At 41.4% G+C, this 14,647-nt stretch overlaps 1 protein-coding gene across 5 annotated transcripts in view; it reads right to left on the reverse strand.

Moving 5' to 3' along the window:
* The window catches only part of NFATC1 (nuclear factor of activated T cells 1), a 110,110-nt gene that overhangs the window by 23,810 nt on the left and 71,653 nt on the right, over positions 1-14,647 (reverse strand). For 2 of the 5 annotated variants that reach the window (XM_077179918.1, XM_077179921.1), the window contains exon 9: positions 7,445-8,131. In XM_077179918.1, the coding sequence (XP_077036033.1) occupies positions 7,445-8,131 (687 nt within the window). Of the gene's footprint in view, positions 1-7,444; positions 8,132-14,647 lie in introns of those variants that run through there. The other 3 variants (XM_077179926.1, XM_077179933.1, XM_054631437.2) reach the window with 3 other exon arrangements.

A 14,647-nucleotide genomic window follows, 5' to 3' on the forward strand; every position in this document is an offset into this window, starting at 1 on the left:
CTGCCAGCCCAGCTCTGCAGAGGCGCTGTGGGGGCCTGTGCCGTATTCTGCTCCCTTGAGAAAAGGGGCTTGCACCACAACTTCCCCACAAATGTTTTGACAGAAGGGGCTCATGACATGAGAGCACGGAGGCCAAGGCACAAGGCCACACCTGAGCAGCTTATATTGCTCAGCTCAGCAGAAAGGATTCAAACAAACAACATATTCCTAAAATAATTTGCATTGGAACAAAGCTTTCTCACGAAGCTTGTGCTTCTGCAAGCAATGTATTTTCCTTGGCACTGCTCCAGGCTTAAAAGCAGATGTAACTGTTACCAAGGCTCAGATACGGCAACTTCTTCGCTCCCGACTGCCAAGGAGAGCTTACAGAAAATAACCAACAAAACCTTCACCGTTTGAAGCAGCAACGCCAACAGTCATTGATACAGAAATGGAAGAATGCATCAGGCATGGGAGTGAGAAGTGACTTCTTCCAAGCTGCTCTCAGCTGGAAAGAGGGGGAGCAACACAGCTGCAGACAAACACTTAATAACTCTAAGTGTTAACTTAGATGCAAATGCACATCAGCCAAAGACTGCTTTTTCAACACTGCTTTCTGCAGCTTTCCTGCCCCTTGGTCAGCCTCCGGCTCCCTCCACCAGTGTGTGGCATCACAGAATGGGGCTGGAGCCACTAAGGACTTCTCTGAAGGCACTGGACACTTTCTTGAAAGCCTGAGGCTCAAGGACCTCCCTGGAAATGTAAGTGCTGACATTGAAAGAAAGCAAAGTTCCCTACTATGTTTCACAGCATACCACAGCTAAGAGGTAGGCAGGTCTGCTCTGTGGCCAGCTGCACACCTGGGACTGCAGAAAACCAGGAAAGATACCTAGTCTGGTCATCTGTGCTTCTGGGGGCTTTCTTCTGGCAGGCCTCCTGGGAGACCCAATTCATCAAACTTGCTAGAAACAGCAAAATGCATTCCCGTGGGTGTGTGGTTTCATGTAACAGGATCCCCCTCCAACCCAGACGTGCAAGTCCAATGAAGGTCTGACACGAACGCATTACTTCAGCCCTCCCTTACTCATCGCCTACAACCCAAGCCCAAATGTTAACGCTCAGCATGTTTTATCACAGTAGCATGTACACTTTCAATCATCATTAGAGATGAGGAGGGTCTAGGCTCAGGCACCACGCCAGGTTAAGTAAAACTTTCCATGAGGAAAGCTATTTGTTTTCTCCCAGAGCTGCGAGGCTTGGCCAAGAGGGAGGAAGGGAAAAGCTCGCCCAAGCCAAAGGTGTAGACAGTGTTACTGGACTTTACAGATTACCTGCATATTGTTCTAATGACATTTGGACTACTGGAAATCACTGGGTGAACTCAGGAGTTTTCAAAGGCATAATTGTGGCAGAAGCAGACTAAACTTAACGCCTTAAGAGCCAATCGCTTTAATCATGAAGCCGAGATGTATGAAAAAGGATACATTTCAGCAAAAGAATAATTCTGTCTGCTATGGTTCCTGTTCAAATAAACTATATCACCAAACCACGTGCATTTCCAGAATATAGAGGAGTAAAAAAAGAACATATGGTTAGACGCAAAAAACTTTCATATATACTGTATAGGAGATATATGCACTTGTCAGACATCTAACGGTTCAACACTGTAAGCAATTCATGGGAATGACATTAGCAATAGCTCATATTACATCCAGGAGTTACAGCTTTTACTGCAAAAGTTATATTTAAAAGAGCCATGTTCAAAATTAAATGGCTGGCAGGACTGCAGCTTTCAGTAACACTTTACCTGTGGTTTTGCCACTTTTACATACTTATTGGGGGCTTAATACTCCCAATTTACCTTTTCAGAGTAAAATACAAGTTGCAATGAGTGCATTCATTGGCATGGTGCTATAAAACTCACAGCTGTGCAAAGACAATCACAAGAACAAAAGCCTTCTTGTTTTAGAAAAGATGATTATGTGGTTCTGATACTTTCTGCTAGCCACATATCCAAACATCAGATACCTTTGTTTATGGCCTGTGCATTTTCATCTTACTATGCAAAGATTTATAGATCTGATCAGGATAGAGACCTTTATGAAAGCATTCATGTGGAGAGGAGGAGGCTGAATTAATATACAAAACTTCAGACAGGAGATCTGTCTTTCAGATGCTGCTATTTCAGTTTTGGCTCCTACACAAGACTCAGGACATTCTGGAAAAATTTTTTTCAACAGCATGTGGAACCCTGGCCTCATGGCCAGCAATTAGAGTGTTCTCCTGATTTCAACAAGGCTGCCATTGCATCTCGAAAGTTGAGATTAGAAGCCAGGCCTTCAGTACTCAAGCACTGAGTAATCAAGCACCTTGATTAAAGAATCCTCCAGGATGCTGCTTTGCTTTCAATTACAAACTGCTTTTGTAAAGTTTTGTGCACTAATATAACAAATGGGATTACAGAATGTACAATACACCTTGAAATCTGCTGAGAATATAAGTCACACATTTTTTCCTGCTGGTATCAATGTGTTTCCCCCTTTCTTTTTCAAAATAGCTTCATTTTCATCTGTAATGAAAACGACATTCTTTGATGTTTCTAAAAGCAGGAAATAATTTCACAAATGAGTGTCATTCTGCTGCAGGTAAAATATCTAACAGATTGTGGGAATGCCAGTTACAACCTGAAAAATATCTCTTGGCATCATCCGTCTTGGTGAAATGAAAGACTTGGAGCTCAGTTCTGTGTTTCACACAGGCTACACTAGGTCCAGGAAAGGGAAATGGGGATGAGGAAGGTGATTTCAAGTCACCTACAGCATCTCCTGTTGTGAGCCTGGCCAGTTCCCAGCTGCCTGGACATCCGTAAAGCTGTGTGACTTTCCACTCTCCTGCCTCTGGCTTCGGGTTTCTTCTACCACTAAGAAAAGCAGTTAAAATTTTGAAAAATTGCCTGAGCTGCCCTAGTCAACACAAAAGAAGAAGGATTAGTTCAAGAGCAGACTAGCATAGCTTTTGACCCAAGTGCTAGTTAGATAATGGCAGAGACAAGCACATTCAAAATATAAAGATATAAATTAGGTAAATTTTCACATCTGGTTCAAGGGACCAGGAAGAATTCTCATCACAGCTTGTAGCTTCCCCAAACTACCCATCTCTTTGGACAATACTAATTCCATTTCGCATCTCAAAGGGCAGTATAGCAGATACATCAATACCTAAATAACATGTATTTTCTTAAAAGAAATTACAGCATAGACTTGTACTAAAGAGGTCCCTCAAGCCTGTCTGCCTAATGACTTTCCATGAGCTTCAGCACCCAGCACCCACACTCCTCCCAGGTTAGATCTAAAAGGCAAACATCACTTAACCTTCACTGCCTAGGGCAGGAGTGGCAAAAGGACATGGAGAGTCCCAGCCTCACCTACCAGGATGCCCCAGTGTCCTGATGGTATCTGCAGGAGCTCCTGGTGCAGAGGACAGGAGACACTCCCTGTCCCCCTGCAAAGGACCATGGCCTCTCACAGAGGACCAAAACCAGGCATAAATGTCACAATTTCAACTGCTTTTAATCAAATTTTCCTGTAAAAGCAGCAAAGGTAGTCAGCCATAATCTTTGCTAAGAGGCTGAACTCAAAATGATTTGAAACGGGTGCTGGTATCCAAGCCAGATACCTTTCAGTATCAAGAGCACAGACATAATATATCAGGTATCACTTTACGGCGTGAGTTTTAAATACGTTCTATATGTGGAATCACATATTCACATGCTGAAATGGACAACACATTTAATGAGTAGCCCAGGTGGCTACTGCAGATTTTGATTTAAAATGAGATTGCCAAGACCAGAACTTACTTGCCAAAATGGAATTCTCTTCATGTGCTCTCTTTATATTACTTCAGATACCCACCTCTTACCAAAGCAGAAAAATGTCATATAAAGGATCTCTATTTATATAAATTAATTGACTGGTTTTTTCCATACATACTTTGCAGTGTAAATGGTCTATATTTGGACATATTCCATAACTAAAGGAATGAATATTACTTTGAACCCATAAGCTGAAACCAAATGATTTCTGCTTATTCTGCTCCCAAACTGCTCTATGTATATTAGATACATAAATCAAACCTTCCTAAAGTGGCAAACAAGCAACCAAAATTTTATCAGTTATAATCTGGGAAAATCAGTTGGATATTATTTTTTTTCTGGCAGTCCCCTAAGTATGTTAGATGTCAATACCTCACGTTTCTTAAATACTTTTAGATAAAAGTGGATGTATTAAATAGTTACAAGATCCTGTGAAGATATTAAAATGAGTGATGCTTTGAGAATTTGATTTTTAATGTCATTAAAATATTTCATTAATCAGGGATGAGAAAAAGAGTTGTTATACTCGAAGTAGCATGCAAGGGAAGCAGTTAAGTACACCTGACCTGTCTCTGGCTTTCATATTGTTCACAAGTGCTACAGATATTCCACCCACTCCTCCAACAAGAAAAACACTTAGAGGTGGAAATACTAGTAATTAAAAATGGTGATACCTTCAAAAAGCTGCTATTTAAAAAAAAACGTCAGGTACATGGAAAAACGAGTTGCTCCTATTTGGCACGAGCCACTCGCCAAAACTCATGGTGGTCCCTTGTTTCACTGTTATGGTCAGAGGTGTGAATGAAACAATACCAGGCACAATACCAGGGCTGCTGCATCCATGCTTGGCCTTTTCCCTGCTGATCTCAGTGAGCAGCACCCCCTGGGACACCAGAAGCAATCACTAGTGGTTCCCAGGCAGTCACCAGAGTGGCCAAAATGCCCTTTGAGACTGGGAGAGGGAGCCCAGACGTCACCCTTCCGGAACTGACAGGTGAAGGGGATTTTTAACCAAAACAGGATGAGTGTTTAGATAGTTGCTGGGGAGGATAAGATCGCATCAGAAGTGGCTTCAACTCACACTTGTTCTGTCCTATTCGTGGGCTTCTGCCACTCAGAGTGACCTGGTAGCACCCTCGACCCACAGCACCAGGCTTCTTGCCCCACTCTCAAGGGCTGGATCTAAGCTAGTGGACATGGTTCCGTGAGCTGACCCAACTGTGGATTTTGCTATTTTGGGCAGGCTAATTTTCCATTAGCCTGCTCTGCTGCTCCATAATCAATTGATATGACTCGAAGGAAGCAGCAAGAACACATGACAGAGTAAGACAGATTGAGGCCACCCTTTCCTTAGGAGCCTGCTGTTCCATCAGATTAAATGTAATGTGAAACCTATGTCTGCAGTGGTGGTGAAAACGCTGCCTATGAAATGCATATAGCATATACCTAAACAGGGTTCCAGCCTGACTCACAGCTTCCTGTTCCTGTGCTGCGTGTCTGAGGCATGCCAGAGCTCTGCATGGTTTGAACAGGGTGTCTTGGCCAGCACAAATCCAACAAGAAACACTTCCTGCCTTTAGCCCCTCGTTCATCTACTGAGACAAATACAGACGGTAGTAGACTTCCACTATACATAGAGTGGATGACCTTTTCTTCAGGCAGTGAGATAAGGTTTAGATAGGAAAAGGCAGATCATGTGGGTTGAGCTCCATCAGTGTGATCCCTGAGACAACCTAAATATCATTTTAGCCATTTCTGATTGACCCTTTTAGTGGGAACTGGTGGTACTTATTTCATTGAACCACAAAGGCTTGCGCTTCCTCCTACTATATACCGTTATCAGGACTGTTACATCTTTCTTGTTCTATAGCTGTTGTGGTTAGCCACAGAAGGATTTTGAAAGCCTGCTGGATGCCAAAGGGAAGTCTATCTGGATTTGGCTAGCTGAAGAGATTTCCAAAGTCAACCTCAGGTATCAGTGCAGATGTACATGGTAGCTTCTACAATTAGTTCTGATCATCTGTTAGAGGACTGGTGTGTGATGGAACAGAGATGAGGTTAAAGGCAAAACCATTTACACTTTGTCAGTTGGGTCAGCTCATGGAACCACACCCACTAGCTGGATCCAGCCCTTGAGAGTGGGGCAAGAAGAAAAGGCAAAGGCAGGTTTCATAGTTCTGTCTGAGAAGAGGTAGCTGGATTTTTGAGAGGTAAGGCAGGAAGGCTGCCCCTTTCTTGTGCTTTTCTTCAAAAGCAGAGTTTAGGTTTAGAGTTATCTAAATTCTCCTCCTTACATAGATAAATTCTGTTTTTTCTCAAACCCCCAAATTTTTTTGTTTGTGTACATTTCTCATACACCTGGTTGAAATCATGCTCCTTGCAGCATAAGTAAGTGATAAAAACACATACTGTATGAAGAAAACCTTGTCAAAAAGATGTGTTGTGCAAAACTAGTGACCTTATCTCCTAATTAGGGAAAGTTCCCTAGATCTCTCTATCATGTAAGCAGTAACAACTTTTGTGAAGAAAAATAATTTTCCTAGAGTTAAAAAGCAAAGAGCTGCTACTCAGGCTCCAGAACATTAATTTTGAATCCTAATTCAGTGAGTAGCATGCTGTTTAAAATTGAATGACAAAATGTCCTTTTTTTAAAAAAAAACCAAAACAGTGCAATGAATTGTCCTTAAATTCTCCCTAAAGGACGATAACATTCAGATGTTTCTTGGCACCAAGTAGTTTCAATGCAGCCATTTAAGTGGCATTTCTTTCTTCAATAAGCATGGTATGTTATATAAAGTTACGTGGCTATTGGAAGGGAATTCCCATCCTGCTTTAAGGTAAGGGTCCAGAATACTACTGGGATTCTTAGCAGCAAATGCTCAATCGCAGTTCAGTAAGGTCATATAACCAAATTTCATATTTTCTCTTTTATTACATTCAACTAATAAATATTTGGGTCTTACAGGTTTATCACAGCATTTCAACTTTTCAGTGCTGCATGTAAAATATATATGCATACAGAATCTTACAAAACCAGAAAAAGAAAAAAAAGAAGAAAAGAAAAAGCAGCAGCAAGGCCACAATAAAAATGGGAAAAAAAGGTAGTCCTAAACCTCAGATGCAAACAGACTGAAAAGTGACGTTGAAAGATACGACTCCATTTTTAATTTGAACCTTCTCAACTAAGTAGAGCAGTTTAACATTTAGTTTCAGTGAACAGATTTGCACATCAGATGTTTCACTGCATTATGAATGGGACAATGTTAAATACGTTTTCACTGCAGCTCCACAGGTCACTGGCATGGGCACAAGACAAGAACATACAGTTAAGATTATTACAACATAGCTATTGGTCATGCAGATAGAGCTCTATGCTAACTAACATCATTTAATGCTAAGATAATGGGGTTTCATTACTGCAAATGAAATGAAAGGGCCCTTTCCTGTATAAAGACAACCCAAGCAAAGTCCGCACCTTTCCACCAGGCTATTAACGGAACTTCTTTTCCAACAGGATTCAAAAGAAGGGGGGCTTAAGGGAACTCACTGATAGAGCAACATGGTGAACGCAAACCTGTGCCATGGAGGACTTACCATCATCCAGGTATATCTGGTCCAATTCCTCAGGTTCTCGCTTGATCGTTACAGGAATAGGGGCCAAATTATGATTACTTTCCTCATGCAACTCTGGCAATGACAGTGGTTGGGTTGTTGGAGACTCATTTCTGTGAACCTTCGGCAGTTGCTGCTGCTGTTGACCCATTATGGATGAGTGAGTTGGACTGCAGGACTGCAAATAGGTTGGCTCTTGGGTAACAGATGGAACTGGAGAAGAGGGACTGTTGGGATAGAGTGTTTGTTGATAACCAAGGGGACAGCTACTGCTCAGATGTTGACTCACCTGCGGCTGCAGCATGACGTGAGATGATTGCTCAGGGGGGCTTGGGTGCACAACTATAGACCTTGGCACTTCCTGTATGGTGGGGACACCTCCAGCGGGCTGCTGAAGTCCGAGGTGACTGTGGCCCGGGTTGGGGATGCACTTGTAAGGAGAGGATGAAAGGTCGTGCAGCTTGGGGCTTGCGTTGGGAGAAGGTGACATCATGGTGTTTCTCTGCTGACAGGAGGCAAAGCCAGCCACGAGGCACGAACCAGGATCAGGGGGCATCATGATCTGCTGACTGTAGTATGGTTTAGAGAGAGGGCTTAAGCCTTGGTTCATTGGTCCACAGGTTTGAGCAGGCTCATAGTCATCTGTGGGTTCTGTTTTTATAATTGGAACTGTTAAAAGAAAAAAGGTTTTAAATAAACATGAGTTGCGTATTGGTATGATCAAGTTGGCTTGTGGCTAGGATACCCTTTTCAAAACAAACAACGTCGTGAATAAGACTCTGTGTGTCTTTTGCCTAGTTCTCCCACCCTATAAAAAAAAATGAATGAGTCATCAGCACAAGAAAGTCACAGCTGGTTCTAATATTGAAAAAGACTATTTTCTTTGGACTCTCCTCCAGCACTAATGTGCTATAAAAATCTATTTGCAAATAGCTGTGCTTCAGTGGAAGCTTTGGACCCAAGGGCTCCATGGATTTGTAGTAATCAAGGCAAGAATTTTAACTTGGATAGACTACTGCATTTCTACAGCTACCGATGGCCCATTTGATAAATGTCTGTACACGCAGTAAACTGGAGCATAATAAGGTAGAGATGGGGCTTTTAGAGTTCAATGAAAATAAAGTTGCAAAGATACATGGCAAAGTGCTATGTACAAGAATTTTTCAATTAGGAAGATATTTTTGAAAGAGTAGGATCTGATTTGTTTAGTTTTTTTACATAATTGCATTTCACTTTTGCTAATGCCAACTCCTAACAAATGTTAGTCAGTCTCTGGCTACCAAGAAACACTGATTCCTGTTTTAGACCTCTGCTTGCTCTACCCACTGTCCCAAACAATGCCCTAATTGAGCAGTCACATCTCTAAAAACTACCAGAATGTGGACAGAAATGATTGTCAGTGAGCATCAACTCAGTGGTGACAAATGCAGAGCTGCTTTCTCCAATCAAGGAAAGATCCTTTGTCAAATTGAGGTGTCTTTTCAACATTTGCTTTCTCTCACAAATCAAAGAGAGCCATCTTTGAAGCTTCTCCTACAAGAGATGCAGTATACAGGCAAAACTGACCCACATTCTCTGTCAGGAAAATTACAAATAATAGAGCCAAGCTAGACCATAGATGTATTTTTTTCTAGTCAGATGCACCTCTAATGCATAAAACGATCAAGTATGGATGTATGGTGGCATTTATCTTCTTTCTAAAAAATTTCTGGTGACACTAGAGAATATTTTTTGTAATATTCCAATAACCAAACCATTGTGGCACAAAGTTAATAATGAAACTCTTTTCACAACTCAGCTCAGATACGTGTGTTGCACGAGTGTCTCTGATTGTATTTTTATTTGCATTTGTTTTACAAAACACACATTTTTCAGCCATTTATTATGTTTGTGTAGGAGTCTTTTTGAGCCCCTTAAAATGCACATGTCCATCTGTACATATAAAACCTCTTTTAACACCCACAGATTTTGTTGGTGGTGAATGCACTTCACTACCCTTGTTTTACAGTCCCCGAGCCCCTTGTTAACTTTGTTCCTTTTATGTTCTTTTACATGTAGATGCTTGCAACACTTGTTTCAAGATTTCTAGCACTCCCGTAAAAACAGGTCTATATATGTAACAGATGCACAGGTGCTGCTCAAGACAAATAGGCTAGGTGCAATGGAGTGTCATTGGATTTCTCATAATCTTATTTTCACCAGCTTGGGTGATGCACACTGGCTAGCAGGGCTACTAATGCATTTGGCTGGAGAGAAACAGATCCCATGTTCAGTGACAGCTTGACAAAATCACTATCACACCCTTTAGGAAAATGCAAGACTGAAGAAATGCACCTAGATAAACACAGCAACTCAGATATTGTAAGAAAATACCTTTAACAAGTTCCTGAGCTAGCAAATATTCTCACATGTTTTATATTAGGTTCACTGCGCTAGCATTAACCACAGCACAGCTGGAAATATGATGGTTGTTGAACACTGAATTTTCCCAATATATCACTGTTATAGAAACACCTGTGCTAAATAATTTCATGCTCAACCACTGGCAATACAACTCCAATAAACCCTGGAGTTGTCTGACTTGTTATAACCCAGGGAAGGATTATAGCCCTGGTGGCAGGCAGGTTGGAGGCTTTACAGAAGACAGGTTCCTGATCTCAGGATGGCTTTTCATTGTAGCTCTTCTGCAGCACACCATTGCACTTTATTGTCACTTCAGTCTGAGTTTTTTCTTTAAAAAAGCAATGCCATGGGGTCAATTTGGAGGTCTGGTTAATGGTCATGAATATTGTGAATTTTTTTTGTGTGTGTTGCTACACTGAAATACACATACTGCAGCCAATGGAAGACCACCAGTAAGTCCTGCTCTGCACAAGGTGAAAGACTGATGGGTGGCAGGAACTCTATTCCATTCCTGTTAGTCCAAAATCTCACTTGGAGATGGTGACAGCAGCCAAAGACACTCCTGGTGCCTACAAATTCGGATGGAAAACAGAGACTGGTCAGGGCTAGTCAGGGTTGTTTAGCTTTGAACTAGTACTTATGGGCATCAGTTATTTCATGTAATGGGAAACAAATTGTCTTTCAATGGACAAATACTCGATTTACTTATGCTTAGAGCTGCCTGAACTTGTTTAACTGAACTGTTTTCATTACCTTTTTTAATGTGTTTTTTCAACACAGTAAAGAAAGTCAGATATTGCTGTCTTTCATATATTTTGTTTGTATGCTAATCTCATCACTAGAGTAAGTATCACACCAGAAGACAGAAAAAGTATTCCTGCTGAAATGGTGAAGGGATTCCTGCTGAAATGGTGACTTTTCTGTGTTTTGCCAGCTGCATAGCCATTAACCCTGTGCAGAGTGAGTGCGAGCATCATACAGACTGGGATGGCAGCCACTCAACCCCCTAAAAAAACAGCAAACGTCTTCATGAGGTACCAGTTTGGAGAAAGGAGGTCTGTAAGAATTTTTTTTTTTCCCAAGAAGAAACCATTACTAATGATCCAGATGATCTGGAATTAGACCTGTAAAGCTGAGCACGTCAGAAGAAACGGAAGACATTAACATTCCCCTTCCGGCCAGATCTCAGCTTTAGTATTTTACATGAATAACTGTAGTATTTGACTTGGAGAGGACACAATACCACAAACTGCTGCATTACATCAGTTAATGGCTTGCTACTCTGTCCCATTACCTGCTTCTCCCCAGCCTATGTATCTTCAACAAACAGAGTAACAAAGGCCAAAAATATTTGCCAATCTTTGTATTTGCAAACTCAGCTCAAACTACCTGTGGGTCTGATCTGGTCATTCTGAAAATACTACTATTAGTAAATATTAATAAAGTATCAATTTTGATTGTGTCAGAAGTTGGTGTAAACCACCTTACATTTTTTCTTTGAAAGGGCAACTGTTTTTGTCCACTTTTCAAGAGACTTTAGAGGGCCCGAAGCAAGAGCTATGGATATTTCAAGGCACACTTCCCCAAACCAAAGCAGGAACAGCCTGTAACTGTATTCACTGGTTACCCACTTACCATCACAGTGTCTATTGTGTACTCAAACACTGTAATGAGGCTACAAGGAACTAACACATCTTCACCCACTGTCTCACTGACTTCTGGGGGACTGAAATGCTCAGCTGGGGTGGGCAACTGTACCTGACTTCGAGCTTGATGCAAACCTTAGTACCCACCTTCACTGTTTTCTCCTAGATAAGAAAATCATAGAATACCCTGGCTTGGAAGGGATCCTCAAGGATCAAGTCCAAATCAGGGCTCTGCACAGGAGAAGCCTAGGCAGCTCACAGGGGGAACCCTCTTCACAAGACAACACAGCAGACAGCACTGTTCACAGGCCAGCTTGTGTTACCACTTATCTATGTATTCATGCTTGATGAACTGCCAGTCTTTACAAAACCAAGATTGAAAAAGGGGTTTTGAACCCTTTTATACATCCCCATGGAGTCATGGTAAGCTAGCTGTCATAACACACATCCACTTCCATCGTCACTAACTTCCACAAGTGAGTATTTCACAGAGGGAGATGCAATGTGATATAGGCAGCACTGCTAATTTTCTCAGGATTAATATTTAACAGAAAATAGTATTAGCCTAACTTTTAGCCCAAATATTTCAAATCTTGAATGACTTGGTAACACCCTGCCAGCTAAAAGGGACACTCCTATTCAGTCACCCAGCAGGCCTGGGCTGGCAATTAACTGCAAAGCCCTACAGCTGTTCAGAACCTGTGAACACTTTCAGCAGAAAGAGTCACTTCTTAAATCCAGCAGAGCCATACCCAACAGCAACAATTATTCTGTCTCAGAACTGCTCTGTGGTGCTGAGGTAGCACCCAGTCTTGCAGACTCTCAGCTGGCTAAAACAAAAAACTGTGACTGAATTTGTGATATACTGAGATTTGCCTATAATTGAGTGCAGCAATGAAGCCAGAATTTGTGAAATTGTAAACACAAAAGATGAGACTCAGAAGCCACATTATTCAGAGTGCTGAAGGATCTGGCCCTTGCCCTAAAAAGGTTAAAAAGAATGCAAGTTTGGTACAGTGAAATTTTTAATGCCTGTTACTTCACAATGCACAAGGTCAGCTGACAGACGGTTTTAAACAGTTCTTGATTTTGAATATTAAAATATGACAGAAGGCACTGTTCTAAATTAGTCTGATAAGCAAATTAATTTCAAATTGGTTTTCAATGGTTTGGTGATACCTTCTTAGACTCTGAACTCATGTCATTATGTCATCTAATTTAATATGAAGTTCTGAGAACCATGCATTGGCAGCAGCCCTAGCTATAAATCAAAGCTTCTTACTCAGAGAGATCAGGGTTATGACATCATACCAAGGCACTGGTGGAAGACAATGGTCCTTCTGTGTGTGTCTGAATCTGGGAGAAATATTTCAGCCAATACTGCAAGCTCACATTTAAATGAAAGGCCTTTCTAGCAGGTAAAACTGCTTAAAAAAATAATAAATCATGCACATTCAGTAAAAGGAGTCAGAAAGTGCTCAGATATAAACTATATATATTTTTTTGGACAATTCTAATAAGTGTGTGTTTGCTTTTACACTTCAGCAATACAGATGGGTTTTTAAACTTTTTTTTTTATTTTTTGGGGGGAGAAATGTTATTAAAATATGTGAACTGAAAAAATAAAATCTTATCAATTAAGCAGATGTTTATCCTGATTAACATTTAACTATCAAATTCCCAATTCCATGTAGCATTATCAGTGTAGACATTTATGGCACTAAAATATATTTATTTTACCCTTAAGTTTGATTGAACTTATCCAACAAAATAGCTTCCTTTCATGGTGCAGACTATGATGTAGTTCCCTGGCACCTGCACACAGATTTTAGTTAAGAGTATGAAAATCAAACCACTACTTTTTTCATCATGTGCACACACACGTTTCTTCAACTTCTGGACTAAATATCTGGCAATTGGTAAGAATTTGGGATGGGATTTTCACAGAGAGCTGAGGACTTAGCTCCATTACTGAGTTGAGCTCTGAAAGGCCGTTTGTGCCTTTGAAATCCTTCCCTGTCAGTCAGTTTTGATACTGGCAGCACACCTTCAGAAGACACTGCACTGGTGACCCCAGCTCCTGTCACTGCTTTGCTGCTGGGTGACCAAAGACTAATTAGGGCTGTGGACACATCTCCACGTGCAGTTTAGCCACTCTGGATTTGTGCAAAGACAAAATGCTGGCTGCTGCTGCAGCACTGGCCAGATCCAGCATACTTGAGGCCTCTCCCCTTGTTCTGACTGTGGAGCAGCTGGTTCTGGGGAGAGGCAAGGGACTGGCTGCCCTCACAAAACACAATCCCTGCTTCAGTAACACCAAGCAACATGGCTGAGCAAAACTTTCTGAAATGCCCTGCCAACGTATGTGCAGCAATAGCAACCTCAGCGACATGGGATGAGCACTCAGTCCCAGGGATCTTGTGAGACAGTCAGCTACAGGGACTTGTGCAGATGCTGTCTGTGAACTTGGTGTTTTACCCAGGCACCTATTAAGCCAAAATACTTTTAAAGGTCAAGCTGCTATCAAGCCTTTGCTTTTAGTTACTAAATCCAGTGCATGGTGACTCAGACACAAAGGAAGCCTCCTGCCATCAAGACACTGCAGGGAGCACGTGTGTGTGCAACTTTTATCTGCACAAATATCTGAACGTGCCCTCTCTTACTTGGACACTACTACTGGGGCTACTCATCAGGAGGGCTAACTCTAAAACATGCCTGCCTGCCTGCCACCCTTTTTGGATTTTGTGTATGGATTTTTACAGGTTCAGATGAATATGTACAGTTTTATACAAGAATGGCTTGGGGAGATGGAAACCTTGTGCATACACCTCACCACATAATCTCGGACAGTGACATTATCTGATTTGGAAGTGCTTTCCAGCTAACTCATTTGCTAAATGCTTTTCAACAGCTGTTAATCTATTAGGTTATTCTACACATATTTATGAGACAGAAGATTATATACAGTAGCTTGTTGCATACCCTGCTAAATCAGGTGGGGAGAACTAGAAGGTAGGTGGAGGGCATTTTGGGTTGTGCTAGTACAGAAAATTATGCATTAGCTTTCTTTCAAAAGAAAGAGATAACAATTCTTAAAAGACACAATTTTTCACCATAACAATTTGTTCAAGCTTAC

The sequence above is a fragment of the Agelaius phoeniceus genome, chromosome 1 (assembly GCF_051311805.1).
Source record: "Agelaius phoeniceus isolate bAgePho1 chromosome 1, bAgePho1.hap1, whole genome shotgun sequence".
In the NCBI taxonomy this organism is placed as follows: Eukaryota; Metazoa; Chordata; class Aves; order Passeriformes; family Icteridae; genus Agelaius; species Agelaius phoeniceus.